At 44.0% G+C, this 15,668-nt stretch overlaps 1 protein-coding gene across 1 annotated transcript in view; it reads right to left on the bottom strand.

Moving 5' to 3' along the window:
- The window catches only part of kif3a (kinesin family member 3A), a 112,219-nt gene that overhangs the window by 77,555 nt on the left and 18,996 nt on the right, over positions 1-15,668 (bottom strand). Inside the window, exons 3-5 of the mRNA XM_072512631.1 lie at positions 8,223-8,367; positions 2,691-2,775; positions 2,124-2,229 (exon numbers count right to left, since the gene is read on the bottom strand). Coding sequence (XP_072368732.1) covers positions 2,124-2,229; positions 2,691-2,775; positions 8,223-8,367 — 336 coding nt within the window. The remainder of the gene's footprint in view (positions 1-2,123; positions 2,230-2,690; positions 2,776-8,222; positions 8,368-15,668) is intronic.

Raw genomic sequence — 15,668 nt, 5'->3', positions numbered from 1 at the left:
TTCCTTTCCAGATGATTATACATCCTATCTCTTATAAACCTTTCCAAGATTTTGCCCACAACAGAAGTAAGGCTCACTGGTCTATAGTTACCAGGGTTGTCTCTACTCCCCTTCTTGAACAAGACAACATTTGCTATCCTCCAGTCTTCTGGCACTATTCCTGTAGACAAAGATCAAAGCCAAAGGTTCAGCAATCTCCTCCCTAGCTTCCCAGAGAATCCTAGGATAAATCCCTTCTGGCCCAGGGGACTAATCTATTTTCACACTTTCCAGAATTGCTAACACCTCCTCTTTATGACCCTCAAGCCCTTCTAGTCTAATAGCCTGAATCTCAGTATTCTCCTCGACAACATTGTCTTTTTCCTGTGTGAATGCTGACAAAAAATATTCATTTAGCACCTCTCCTATCTCCTCGGACTCCAAGCGCAACTTCGCACTACTGTCCTTTACTGGCCCTACTCTTACCCTAGTCATTTGTTTATTCCTGACATATCTATTGAAAGCTTTAGGGTTATCCTTGATCCTACCTGCCAAAGACTTTTCATGTCCCCTCCTGGCTCTTCTTAGCTCTCTCTTTAGGTCCTTCCTAGCTAACTTGTAACACTCGAGCGCCCTAACTGAACCTTCATGTCTCATCTTTACATAAGCCTCCTTCTTCCTCTTGACAAGTGTTTCGACTGCTTTAGTAAACCACGGTTCCCTTGCTCGACCACTTCCTCCCTGCCTGACAGGTACATACTTATCAAGGGCACGCAGTAGCTGTTCCTTGAACAAGCTCCACATTTCCATTGTGCCCATCCCCTGCAGTTTTCCTCTCCATCCGATGCATCCTAAGTCTTGCCTCATCGCATCATAATTGCCTTTCCCCCAGATATAACTCTTGCCCTGCGGTATATACCTATCCCTTTCCATCACTAAAGTAAACTTAATCGAATTGTGGTCACTATCACCAAAGTGCTCATCTACCTCCAAATCCAACACCTGTCCTGATTCATTACCCAGTACCAAATCCAATATGGCCTCGCCTCTCGTTGGTCTATCTACATACTGCGTCAGGAACCCCTCCTGCACACATTGGACAAAAACTGACCCATCTAAAGCACTCAAACTATAGCGTTTCCAGTCAATATTTGAAAAGTTAAAGTCCCCCAGAACAACTACCCTGTTTGTTTCGCGCCTATCCCGAATCATCTTTGCAATCCTTTCCTCTACATCTCTGGAACTTTTCAGAGGCCTATAGAAAACCCCTAACAGGGTAACTCTCCTTTCCTGTTTCTAACCTCAGCCCATACTACCTCAGTAGACGAGTCCTCATCAAACGTCCTTTCTGCCACCGTAATACTGTCCTTGACTAACAATGCCACCCCTCCCCCTCTTTTACCACCTTCCCTGAGCTGACTGAAATATCTAAACCCCGGCACCTGCAACGGCCATTCCTGTCCCTGCTCTATCCATGTCTCCGAAATGGCCACAACATCGAAGTCCCAGGTACCAACCCATGCCGCAGGTTCACCCACCTTATTCCGGATGCTCCTGGCATTGAAGACACACTTTAAACCACCTTCCTGCCTGCCGGTACACTCCTGCAACTTTGAAACCTTACTCATGACCTCACTACTCTCAACCTCCTGTATACTGGAGCTACAATTCAGGTTCCCAAGCCCCTGCTGAACTAGTTTAAACCCTCCAGAAGAGCATTAGCAAATTTCCCCCCCAGGATATTGGTACCCCTCTGGTCCAGGTGTAGACCATCCAGTTTGTAGAGGTCCCACCGACCCCAGAATGAGCCAAAATTATCCAGAAATCTGAAACCCTCCCTCCTGCACCATCCCTGTAGCCATGTGTTCAACTCCTCTCTCTCCCTATTCCTCGTCTCTCTATCACGTGGCACGGGTAACAAACCAGAGACAATAACTCTGTTTGTCCTAAATCTAAGTTTCCACCCTAGCTCCCTGAATTCCTGCCTTACATCCCTATCCCTTTTCCTACCTATGTCGTTGGTACCTATGTGGACCACGACTTGGGGCTGCTCCCCCTCCCCCTTAAGGATCCTGAAAACACGATCCGAGACATCACACATGTAATTTGTGGCATTCATACACTGCATATTAATTTCAACTTACGGTTTTTATTTCCCAAAGTCATAATACGATCCATGTCATCGGCATTGTTTACCACATAACCAGAGAGATCTTTAATGTACACTCCAACATCAGGCCGCTCCTTGACCTACTCAACGAGACACAAAAAATAGAAATGAAAGATATGGAAATGAGGCAGATATATAAATGTCTATAACCAGAACTGAAATAATAGGAGTAATTTTTATTTTATTGTCCCGGGAGTAGCCTAGCAGAATGGATAAAAATCAAGTGGCGTTGCCAGGTTATCAACTGGAAGTGAAGTTGAAAATTACCATCATAAATTAACTGTACAATTAAATCAGAAAGGAATTCTCTAATATGTATATTAAGCTAAAATCGTGCTACTATGAAAAGCTTCTCGGTGGAATTCTCCAATATAAGCAACTAACAAGTTTTGAGATACCTTTCACCAGATATGAAGGGCATTCATTGCATCCTAGAGCCTGTAGTCTCTACTCTAGTGCAGGAAATGAATAAAATTTTATTAATAGTTTTTTTCCAACATTTCTCACTAGTTGGTTATGGAACAAGAACTGAATTTCTTACCTCCAGTCTCTGACTCTGATCCTTTCCAAGAAGGTCACGAACCTCCTCATTATAAATCTCCAGATAGGATACTCTCACTAGGAACCTTAAAAGGTTTGGGGGGGGGGGGGGCAAAAAAAAAAAAAAAAAAAAAAGTTTATTCATACTTCTGAGGTTAGATTCAATAATCAAAACTTCTACCAGGGTTCTATGCTCACAAATAGAGTGTGGCTTGTAGATAAGATTAATTACGTAATAATAATTGTAAATAATTCTCCAACTTGCATATTTCAATATGGCTCCCCAATTGGAGCATGGAATAGATTAATGTATCCTCACAGATCTCCTAGTTAATCAGAAATGTCAAGTGCCTTGTTTATTAATCATTTTTAATGAGTCCATTGTCTTAATTTTTATTCTTTTGTCAAACTAGTCCTGCAGTAGAAGCATTACCTCACACAACATACCAAATCAATAATCTGCAGTTTTGGTCCCCTTATTTGAGGAAAGATGTAGTGGCATTGGAGGCAGTTCAGAGGAGGTTCACTAGGTTGATTCCAACGATGAGGGGTTTATTCTATGAAAAGGGATTGAACAGTTTATGCCTATACTCTCTCTCGAGTTTAGAAGAATGAGGGAAGATCTAATGGAGGTATACAAGATGACAAAAGGTATGGATAAAGTGGAGGTGGAGCAGATGCTTCCTATTGTGGGGCATTCTAGAACGGGAGGTCATAGTCTTAGGATAAGAGGTAGCAAATTTAAAAAGGAGTTGAGGAGAAACTACTTCTCCCAAAGGGTTGTGAATGTGTGGAATTCGCTACTCAAGAGTGTGGTGGCTGCTGGGACAGTGAGCAAATTTGTGGAGTTAGACAGACTTTTAATTGGTAATGGGTTGAAGGGTTATGGAGAACGGGCAGGACGGTGGAGTTAAGGCCAGATGGAGATCAGACATGATCGAATGGCGGAACAGACTCAATGTGCCAAATGGCCCAATTCTGCTTCTATATCTTACGAACTTATAAATAATTAAATGATTTGGAAAACTGCATTATTTCCTTTCCTCTCAATTTTGTTAAATGAAACACACAGATAGGAGTCATTGACAACAGGTCACCAATCTAAAATTGTCACTGGGATGAGAAAAGAAGAGGAATTTCATAATGGACAGTTGTTAAAGGATATAATTCATCACAGGCTTTAGTTGAGGTGGAAACAATTGCAATTTTTAAAGGGAACAACGTACAATTGAAAAAGAAAACAATGCGGGGGTATGAGGAGAGATCTGGGCAAGTTTCAAAGTGCTTGAACAAAAGCCAGAATAGAACTGTACATTTCTATGGTCATATTCTCAAGTACCACATCTTCCACTGATAATACTGGTTGCAAGGAATTTGGTTTCCAGTTTCTTGCGAAATAAGAGTTGTCCTAAACAACTTAAGTCTGTAAACCTCTAGTTCTCAACTATTTCAATACCATTTTGATATCCCAAGTTTGTTTTTACCACTCCAATACAAGCTACAATGATTAATCATCAAGAGACATTAATTTTCTCACTCAATTGAAACTGTGTCTCTTTCTTGATTTATTACAACTACTGTGGTGAGTACTCCGCTGAACTCCACCTAGAATCATAGAATCCCTACAGTGCAGAAGGAGGCCATTCGGCCCATCGAGTCTGCACCAATCCTTTGAATGACCACACTACCTAGGCCCAATCCACAATCCTATTCCTACAACTGTACCCCAAATGCAATTTAGCACGGCGAATCCACCTAACCTACACATCTTTGGACTGTGGGAGCAAACCAGAGCACCCGGAGGAAACCCACATAGGCACAGGGAGAAAGTGCAAACTCAACGCAGGCATTCCTCATACGACAAGCTGTTCACTCCAGAGATCATTCTTGTGAACCTCCTCTGGACCCTTTCCAAGGCCAGCACATCTTTCCTTCGATACGGAGCCCAAAACTGCTCACAATACTTCAAACGGGGTCTGACCAGAGCCTTGTACAGCCTCAGAGGTATGCCCCTGCTCTTATATTCTAGCCCTCTTGACATGAATGCTAGCATTGCATTTGCCTTCCTAACTGCAAACTGAACCTGAACCTGCACGTTAACCTTAAGAGAATCGCAAACAAAGACTCCCAAATCTCTTTGTGCTTCTGATTTCCTAAGCATTTCCCCATTTAGAAAATAGTCTAAGACTAAATTCCTCCTTCCAAAGTGCATAACCTCACACTTTTCCATATTGTATTTCATCTGCCACTCCATTGCCCACTCTCCTAACGGTCCAAATCCTTCTGCAGCCCCCTTGCTTCCTCAATACTACCGGTCCCTCCATAGATCTTTGTATCATCTGCAAACTGGTATATTAATGCCCTATGGCCACCACTTCAAAATTGGTGGGTAATACAAAACTTGGACGCATTGTGAATAGTGAGGATAGCTTGAAACTACAAAAAATATATACATGTTGTTGGACAAGTATTGATGAAATTTAATGCAGAAGAGTGTGAAGTGATTCATTTTAGTAGGAAGGGCATGGAAAGATATAAAGGATTTATTTTTAAAGTGGGTATAGGCTCAGAGGAATCTGGGTGCAAGTATAGAACACTGGTTCAGACTCAACTGGAATACTGGGCCGAGTTCTTAGTGCCGCATTTTAGAAAATGAGAAGGAATTAGAGACAAGGCAGAAAAGATTAATGAAAATGGGTCGAGGAGTGAGAACTTCAGTTACATAGATAGAAGGTTGAGAAGAGACTTGAAGCAGATATACAAAGTCACGAGGGGTCTGGACAGAATAAATGGGGGAAACAAAACTGTTCCCATTGGTGGAAGGACCAAGAACAAGAGGGCACAGATTTAAAGTAACTGGCAAAGGAAGCAATGGAAAAACATAAGGAAGAAACATTTTCACGCAACAAGTGATTTGAATCTAGGATCTGAGTGTGGTGGAAGCAGGTTTAATCAAAACATTTAAGAAGGAATTGAATTATCTGAAAAGAAAAATGTGCAAGGCGCTAGGTAAACTGCGCCTTTGGAGAGGCAGAGGACTAAATGGACTCAGCAGTGGACTGAAATGGACTCCTTCTGTGCTTAACTATTGTGATCACTATTTCCTAATTTACCTCTTCCCCATTACACCTCGGTAACGGCTATTTACCATTGCTTCTCCGTAAATCGCTAAGAGGTCAACTTCTTCAGGAGAGATGAGAAAATAAATTTGGCATGAAAATGGAGTGTTAAAATTAAAAGAAAAAATAATAGTGCACATATTAAAGAATATTATGCAGTTTTAGCTTGGAATCAGCATCCTGGAATAACATGATCAGGGGAAAAGAAAAGGGAGGCAATATGTTCTAACTAGCTAATTTTTCCATAAAAACTATTGTGCATCTACCACCCAATTGTTACTTGAATGATTCCAGAGCTTTTGATTCCACTTCCCTACCCAGAAGACCATGCCAGATTTAAATTAATCCTGGTATCAGTGCTGAATTTGCCTTTGATCAGCTTACACATTTCTCCCCTTGACATGCAGCCATGGTTGAAATTGTAGCGGTACTTTGGATTAACCTTATTCCATTCCATTTAGTGTCTTATATATTAGAATTAATCAGCTTTCTCACCAGACAATTATCGGGCTTCATAATTTTAAACTGAATATTTAAATTATTAATTTGCAATATATTCTAGGTTTTTAATTGACTAAACCTCACCGACAATCAAATTGTTTGGTTATTTGATAGGTATGGACTTAAAGGATTTTGGTGAAATGGAGAGGGAAGACAGATTTGGCTATCTATTCAAAGGACCAATATCATAGATGCATCCTAAGATAGCAATTGGATTTTTCCATTCAGGGAATATGCTTTGCTACAGTAATTACCGTAACTATAAGAGGCATATTTCAGTTACGCTAACAATATCTTGAAAAAAAATCCTCATATTATATGCTGTGCAAAAGACATTGCAAAATAAATTCCAAGGTTGGTGTAATATCTAAAAGGTGGCAAAATATTTTAGAAGCATGTATCTGTACATAAAATCCCAACTTAAGAATTAATTTATTATTCATAATTTGATCCCTGGTTTTGTAAGTTTTCTTTCCAACACTTTTGGCAAAAGATTGCATGTTGAAGGCCAAGTCTTGGTCATTAGTTAGTAATAAATTTGCCATATCTGAAGTCTGAACCAAATCAGTAGAAGTTGCAAATGAGAAGACTTTGCAATTAATTTCATCCTCACTGATTTTTGGACTTCACCATATAAAATCTAGGAGTGTGTCAATCAATAGTTTTACTTGGCTTCATAAAACAAAAAACATGAACTTTACAGAGCTGGGGCTGCATAACATCACTAAACTAATAAGAAACCAGGGGCAAAATTCTCCGGAAACGGCACGATGTCCGCCGACTGGCGCCCAAAATGGAAACGGCGCGATGTCCGCCGACTGGCGCCCAAAACGGAAACGGCGCGATGTCCGCCGACTGGCGCCCAAAACGGAAACGGCGCGATGTCCGCCAACTGGCGCCCAAAACGGAAACGGCGCGATGTCCGCCAACTGGCGCCCAAAACGGAAACGGCGCGATGTCCGCCGACTGGCGCCCAAAACGGAAACGGCGCGATGTCCGCCGACTGGCACCCAAAACGGCGCAAATCAGACGGGCATCGCGCCGCCCCAAAGGTGCGGAATGCTCCGCATCTTTGGGGGCCGAGCCCCAACCTGGAGGGGCTAGGTCGGGGCCGGACGAATTTCCGCCCCGCCAGCTGGCGGAAAAGGCCTTTGGTGCCCCGCCAGCTGGCACGGAAATGACATCTCCGGGCGGCGCATGCGTGGGAGCGTTAGCGGCCGCTGACAGCTTCCCACGCATGTGCAGTGGAGGGAGTCTCTTCTGCCTCCGCCGTGGCGGAGGCGGAAGGGAAAGAGTGCCCCCACGGCACAGGCCCGCCCGCAGATCGGTGGGCCTCGATCGCGGGCCAGGCCACCGTGGGGGCACCCCCTGGGGCCAGATCGCCCCGCACCCCCCCAGGACCCCGGAGCCCGCCCACGACGCCTTGTCCCGCCGGTAAGGTAGGTGGTTCAATTTACGCCGGCGGGACAGGCATTTTAGCGGCGGGACTTCGGCCCATCCGGGCCGGAAAATCACGCGGGGGGGTAACCGGCGCGGCGCGATTCCCGCCCCCGCCGAATCTCCAGTGCCGGAGACTTCAGCAACCGGCGGGGGCGGGAGTCACGCCAGCCCCCGGCGATTCTCCGAACCGGCGGGGGGTCGGAGAATCTCGCCCCAGATTACATCACCAAGACCGCCAATGTATGCATGCTCTCAAAGGACATTACTCTACCAAGGAGTGAACACATAATCCAACCCTTTCAAAAATAACAGTACAATTTAGGACTGTTTTATGCTTCAAAAGCAGAAATGTCTTAAATGAGTCTGTAATATGAGTTTTTTTAAATCTAGAATTCATTTTTGAACAAATAAAACATTTATTTTTATTAAATTGCTTTTGCAGCCCAAAGATACATTTAATGTTGGAACTTTACCTGGTGTCACCCTCAGACTTTGCGATGTGGCCAAATATATGAGCAAATGAATTGGGAATAATGCCCCTAAGTTCAGGCACAGCCCGCACCCCTTCCATGGTAAATGTTTTACCGGTGCCCGTTTGCCCATAAGCAAAAACAGTACCTGAAGAAATGAAAATAGGAGTTTTGTAATTTGTAGCTGAAACATAACAGAATGAGGTTTAACAGCAACGTTAAAAGTTTTATAAGTGAAGATGCTTGTGATTAGCAGCGTGAGGGATAAATAATTGGAATTCCATGTTCAGGAATTTTCTCTATTGCTTCACCTAGCCAAGATTTAGGTGGCTATCCATTAAAATAACAGAGGCTCTTTTCTCTAGAAAGGAAAGGACTGACAGCTGACCTGGTAGAAGCCTTCAAAAGTATGAAGGGGTTTGATAGGGTAGATAGGGAAAATGCTTCCACTAATGGCAAGTCCAATACAAAAGGCCATAAAAAAAAGTCATTAACTAATCCAATAAAAAATTAGGGAGAAATGTATTTACTTAGTGAGCTCTACATTCCACCACTATTGCACGAAGCGGCTGTCACAAACAACGTAGGTGCATTTAAGGGGAATCTAGAAAACTGTGTGTAGAATAAAGGATAGAAGGATATGTCGATAGGGCAAGATGAATCAACTGAGTTGGAAGAGGCTCGTGCAAAACAGACAACAGTTTGGCTGGTTTCTTAAATTACAAAAAATGTTCAAGGTATTTCATAGAGATTGGAATCAGACAAAAATGTATACAGAGAGAAAGGTGATACTGAGAGGACCAATCAAAAGCCTGGTTAAGTGGGTTAAAAAGGTTGGACTTATAGGACAAGAATGAGAAAGACAGATAGAGATTTAGGGGGGAAAACTCTAACTATGAGGCAAAAGACTGAAGAGATGCTAGTAATCTGAAATTAAAACAGAAAATGATGGAAATAATTATGTTTGCCAACATCGGTGTAGAGGAAGAGAGAGTTAACATGGTCGATTACTTTTTCACCAGAGCATCGGTGTTATAACCTGCACGAGGCCTACTATGTAGAAGCAATTAGCCTCCCTGTGAATCTCATGGAGTACAAGCTCCCCCGCTGAGGACCAGGAACCCATGGGCGCTAATAATCTGTAATATAAAGATCGGGCCAGTTTCGGTAGCGGCACCTCACCCGACTGGGATTTGGAGAGCATTGTACATACTATAACTTCATAATAAAACAAAGTTCCTCGTCTTGGACTCGTCTATGGTCACTAAACTGGCGATGGGAATACAAGTGGAGCTACTATCGATGCAGCTGACGGTCAGATGAATAACCACCCCCTCTGCACTACAGGACTAACGCTGGAATGTATTTTTGCAAGATGCAGTTATTCGGAAGATTGGACACGTTTGATGCGAGGATTGAGGACTGGATGCAGTATGCTTAAAGTAAGGCAAATGCTATCACCGGTGAAGACCGACAGACAGTAATCTTTTTAACCGCCTGTAGGGCCCGCACTTATGGAGTGATAAAAAGCTTGTGTACCCCACAGTCCCTGATACCAAGATTTTCGAAGAACTGGTGACCCTGGTTGCGCAGCATTATAGCCAGAGGTCGTCAGTCATTGTGAAGAGATATTGTTTTAACACGGCGGAGAGGACCCCAGAAGAGTCCGTGACAGATTTCCTAATACGGTTAAGAAAACTGGTCACGTTTTGGGAGTATGGCTTTTCACTCCCGGAGATGCTACGAGACCGCCTGGTCTGTGACATCAATAATATGGTAACTCAAAGGAAATTATTGGTGGAACGATCTTTAGATCTACAACAGGACGTGCAAATTGCACTATTGAGGGAAAGCGCCAAAAAGAAACTGCAAGAACTCCAAGGAATGGAGGTGAACGTTGTTGGGTGGACCCCCTCCCGGCAAGCAGCACCGCTGGGACGCAAATCCCAACCTGGGACGCTTACCGTAGAAGCCCGGTCTGCTGTAGGACAGAGGCAATCAGGCGTGACACCTCCCTGGAGGTGGTAGAAGGGGAGCCCCAGGAGGTGTGGATGTGCAGACGTAGGAACCGCAGAAAACGCAAATCCCAAGGTAGCCAGCCAGTAGCCCTGCTGCCCCTATAGACGCCAGCAGAACCTGTATTGAGGCTACGGTCACTCTTTAGAGATGAAACTCAATACAGGTTCTGCAGTTTCGGTCATTGCGTGGCAGACTCACGCTTGCATAAAATCTGGGATTCAACAGTTAAATTTGTAAGACACTGAGGAGAGGTTGGCAACTTGTACGGGTGAGCCACTCGCCATTTCGGTGACCACAATGACCCCAGTGATTTACGGGCAACAGTCGGTAAGACTTCCGCTGATTATGGTGACTGGACCAGCCTGTTAGGCCACGACTGTATGCAGAGCCTCCACCTGAACTGGCAACAAATTTTCCAGATGGGGACTGGAGGCCTCTATGCGGTGCTAGTGAAGTTCATTTAGATGGGCAGCACGGTGGCACAAGTAGTTAGCACGGTTGCCTCACAGCGCCGATGTCGCAGGTTCGATCCCGGCTCGGTGTCACGGTCCGTGTGTAGTTTGCACATTCTTCCCAGGTTTGCATGGGTTTCATCCCCACAACCCAAAAGATGTGCAGGATAGGTGGATTGGCCACGCTAAAATGCCCCTTAATTGGAAAAAATAAATTGGATACTCTAAATTTATTTTTTTTAAAGTTCATTGGATATAAGAGCAGAATTAAGCCATTCATCCATCGAGTCTGCTCCGCCACTCTACCATGGCTGATATGTTCCTCATCTATTATCTACAATGCTTACAAACCAAGAGCTGAATTGCAAAAATCAGCCAGAGCATCTCCTCTCAGACCACATGACCGAGGAGCAGGAATAGCCAATTTAGTCTCCCGAGCCTAAACATCTTCAATGTGATCACGGCAGGTCCTATCCTGGCCTCAACTCCACTGTCCTGCCCAGTCTCCATAACCCTTCAACCTATTACCAATTAAAAATCTGTCTAACACCTCCTTAAATTTACTCACTGTCCCTGCATCCACTGCACCCTGGGGTAGTGAATTTCACAAATTCACAACCCTTTAGAAGTAGTTTCTCCTCAAATTTGCTACCTCTTATTCTAAGATTAGCAATGTTGCTTCACAACACCAGGGTCCCAGGTTCGATTCCTGGCTTGGGTCACTGTGTGGAGTCTACACGTTCTCCTCGCGTCCACGTGGGTTTGCTCCGGGTGCTCCTGTTTCCTCCCACAATCCCGAAAGATGTGCTATTAGGTGAATTGGACATTCTGAATTCTCCCTCGGTGTACCCGAACAGGTGCCGGAATGTGGCGACTAGAGGCTTTTCACAGTAACTTCATTGCAGTGTTAATGCATGCCTACTTGCGACAATAATGATTATTATTATTATTATTAAGATTATGACCTCTCGTTTTAGCCAGGTTTAGGGAAGATTAAGGGAGCCATGGCGAAGCTGCAGGTGGATCCGGACGGACTGGCAAGATCTTTTCCTTATATGCTAGTGGACAAGGTCAACGCTGAATTAAGCCGGTTAGAGAACCTTGGTAACATCAGACCGGTGCGATTCGCCGACGCTATGCTTAAACCGGACAAGACAATGAAGCTCTGCGGGGACTACAAATTGATGTTCAATAGGGCTTCTAAGTTGGGCAGATGGCTGATGCCTCGCTTCAAAAGATTTAAATACAAAGCTGGCCGTTGGTCATTCATTCATGAAATTAGACATGAGCCACGTATATCTACAGCTCGAATTGGACCCCGCACCATGGAAATATGTCAGGATCAATACCCATGGGGGCCTTTATGAATATACCAGACTGCCTTTCGGCATATCACGGCTTGTGCAATTTTCCAGAGGGCCATTGAGAACATTACTGCGAGGGTTGCCGCACGTGGCGGCTTATCTTGACAACACCTTGGGTCACTGGGACGTCAAAACAGAGCACCTGAGCAATTTGGATGAGGTTCTCCGCCGCTTCTTGGAGATGGGCGTTCGCCTATGAAGGGTGAAATATGCGTTCCACACAAAGGAGATAATTTATCTGGGTTACCATGTGACTGGGATGGTTTGCATCCAGTCGCGGAAAACGTGAAGGCTATCCAGCAAGTTGTTACATCTGAGAACATGATCGAACTGTGTTCCTTCCTAGGGTTAGTAAACTACAATGGAAAGTTCATCACCAGTCTCGCATGTATGTTGGCCCTCCTCCACCTCTTACTATAAAAAGATCAGCAGTGGGCATGGACAGCTCACCACGAAGAAGTGTTTACCGAAGTCAAAAAGCAGTTGGCCTAATCAGGCTTGCTCACGAGTTACGACCCCGTCAAACCGCTCATAGTCATAAAAGGCCTCGCCATACAGCATTAGAGCTGCTTTGTCCCATCGCGTGGACGATGGAGGCGAGCAGCCAATCGCATTTGCCTCCAGGACTTTGGCCACAGCGAGCGCAACTATGCGCATTTTGAGAAAGTGGTGTTGGCCGTCCTATTTGCCGTAAAAAAGGTTCCACCAGGGCGTATGTGGCCATCGGTTCACGATTATCACAGACCAGAAGGTGCTATTGGGGCTGGAGGGAAAAATAATCCCGCTCATTGCCTCCGCAAGAATACAGAGATAGGCCCTTCTACGAACAGCATACAAATACTTGTTTGATAATCGACCAGGTACCAAAAATCTCAGATGTTTTAAGCAGGTTGGCTTTGCCGACGCGCCCAGAGTCTCCTATCTTGGTCCGATGAAGTAGTAGCAATGCTAAACGTTATGAACACATTGCCAGTTACAGCGTCCCAGATACGGGGGATGCAGATGGTTCCAAATTGTCCAAAGCCTGCCACATAGTCCTGTATGGATGCCAGCATCGCAGATTACCAGAGGAACCACGGGCCTTTTTGATCAAAATATTCAATAGTGTTGAAGCCAGCATCTTACTATGGGGAACACGTTGTCATGCGAAGCAAGGGCCAGGACTCCATCTTGAGGGACTTGCATAACGGACACCCAGGTGTGTCAAGAATGAAGATGCTCGCTCGCAGCTATGTTTGGTGGCCGAGCCTGAACGCAGAGATAGAAAACAATGGCTGAAACAATGCAGGGCTGGTCAAGAACAACAGAATCTTCCGCCCGCCTCACCACGCTTGGGAGAGTCCAGGGCGGCCCTGGGTATGGCTCCACACCGATTTTGTCGGTCCTTTCCGAGGATCTATGGGTGGGATTCTCCATTGCCCGACGCTGATATCGTAATCAGCGATCGGGCAGAGAAACCCTTTTGACACCAAAATCAGGGGCGCCGCCTGTTTTCAGATGCTCCGTCCCCTCCAAAATGGCATAATCATGGAGTTCGACACATGCTGTTGAGTCGGCCTCAAGAAGTCACCTGAAGGCCTTTCCCCGATGCTCCGCTCCCGATAGGCCGACTTCCCGACGGCACAAGACACGTGTGCGGAGTTTTTGGCAGTTTTCTGGAGAGTAGTGTCCATACTATACCTTCATAATAAAACTAAGTTCGGTTATCCACTCATCTCGGACTCGTCAGTGGTCACTAAAATCAGCATTTTAACTTGGTGTCTCTCCACAGATGGTACCAAACTGAGTAGTTACAGTACTTTCTGTTTAAAATTGAGGCATTGGGGAACTAGGAGCTAATGTAGTTCACTAAGAGCATGGCTGATGGATGAGTAGGACCTGGTAGGCAACACAGTTTTGGCTGAAGTTTACAGATGGTGGAGGCTGAGCCTGGTTACTGCACATTAACAGAATAACTGCCATCCACATTTGACCCTTTGGTTCTTGTCAATTTCACATACATATTTATCATGTATCTACAACAAAGGCTTATTCTATATTGGGGCTCTATAGGAGACCTCACTCTAGTTCAGTATTGAAGAACTGCTTCACTGTCAAGAAATTCTGCCTTTCAAATGAAATGTTACACTGAGGGCCTATCCGCTCTCTCATGTGAACAAAAAGAAATCGCACGGCACTATTTTAAAAAAGAGACTTATTCCCACTGTACTAGCCAATACTTATCTCTCAATCCACATCATTTTATTTAAAATCTGGTTATAAGCATATTGTGGTTTGTAGAAGCTAGCTGTGTGCAAATTGGCTGCTGAACGTTTCATTGGCTGTAAAGCGTTTTGAGACATCCTGCTCCAAGGTCATAAAATGTGCAGCAGAAATGCAAATCTTTCTTTTACTTTATTCCTGGAATATGAACTTAAATTCATGATAACAGAGTGAATTGTCTCCACTCTTTCGCTGCTGATTATGGAGGAAAGGTCTTTAATTTCTGGTATACTAGAACCCCAGGAGAAAATCGTCCTCACATTCAGTAACCCTAGCAATAGTTTCCAAGCAGGTCAAGGAACTGTATTCAGCTTCTCTTGTAAATGCTAATTCGTGAAGATTTGTACAATGCTCCATAGTACGTTTAACAAAAGTCACGGTATTTTGAAAGGACTTAAACTAAGGATCACCAAAAATGTATTGACTATGGATATCCATGCAAGAGCAGCTATCCGAAGTCGTGTTACAAATGAAGCCGATGGTACTCGAAACCGTATCCAAAAGCATCTCAGCCTACGTCTAGCAGCATTGACAGAGATTTCTTGCAAAGGCAAAATTGCGTACAGCAGACAGGCTACAGAAATAATGAAAAAAGCAACCATTTAGCACAATGAATGCTTGAACTACTTCTGTCAAGGGTGGTGTATATTACCGTGAAGACAAAAAATATTGTTACGGGAATTTTAGGGAAGGTGACAGCAAATCTTTTATCACAGGTGAATCCATTTAACAATCAGGTCCTATTAACTAGAAAAGCAAATGTTACTAATAAAAGCAGTAGGTCTACTATTAATAAACTGTGAAAGCAAGCCATTGAATTAACACAAACAGAAATACATCTTATGACTTTAAGTTTAATTGATTCAATTCTCAGTGAAATAACCACCATGAATAACACCTAATGACATTTTGATTGAAACGTGAAAAATGATCGTAGCTTTAGTCAAGTCAAGGTCACTCACAAAAGGAAAAATGAAAATATTTAAAATACAAATAAACATCAAAAAATGCAGAAAATGCACAGCACTCAAAAAAGATAATAATTAATTATTTAGGTCAAATTGTTTATGACCTCCACCCACTTTCTATTTTACATAGAACAAAAATAGTGACCCGTAACGACTGAGCGCCAGGGCAGCATATTTAGGGAGGAAACCCCCAAAGAAACACTTGGGGAACTCTTTCTGCCCAGACGTTCTCAGGTAAGGATTGCAGTGCAATCAACGATGAAGTTCAAACTTCTGATGGGCAACTGCTGCACTTGGAACCATCATAAAATGTAACTTAATCACACACTTTGGATGGTTCTCACCTTCTTACAGGATTAGTTACCTGGAGAAAGTTAGAAGTTA

Source organism: Scyliorhinus torazame, chromosome 7 (assembly GCF_047496885.1).
Source record: "Scyliorhinus torazame isolate Kashiwa2021f chromosome 7, sScyTor2.1, whole genome shotgun sequence".
NCBI classification, from domain to species: domain Eukaryota; kingdom Metazoa; phylum Chordata; class Chondrichthyes; order Carcharhiniformes; family Scyliorhinidae; genus Scyliorhinus; species Scyliorhinus torazame.
This window is presented reverse-complemented; position numbering and strand designations above follow the sequence as displayed.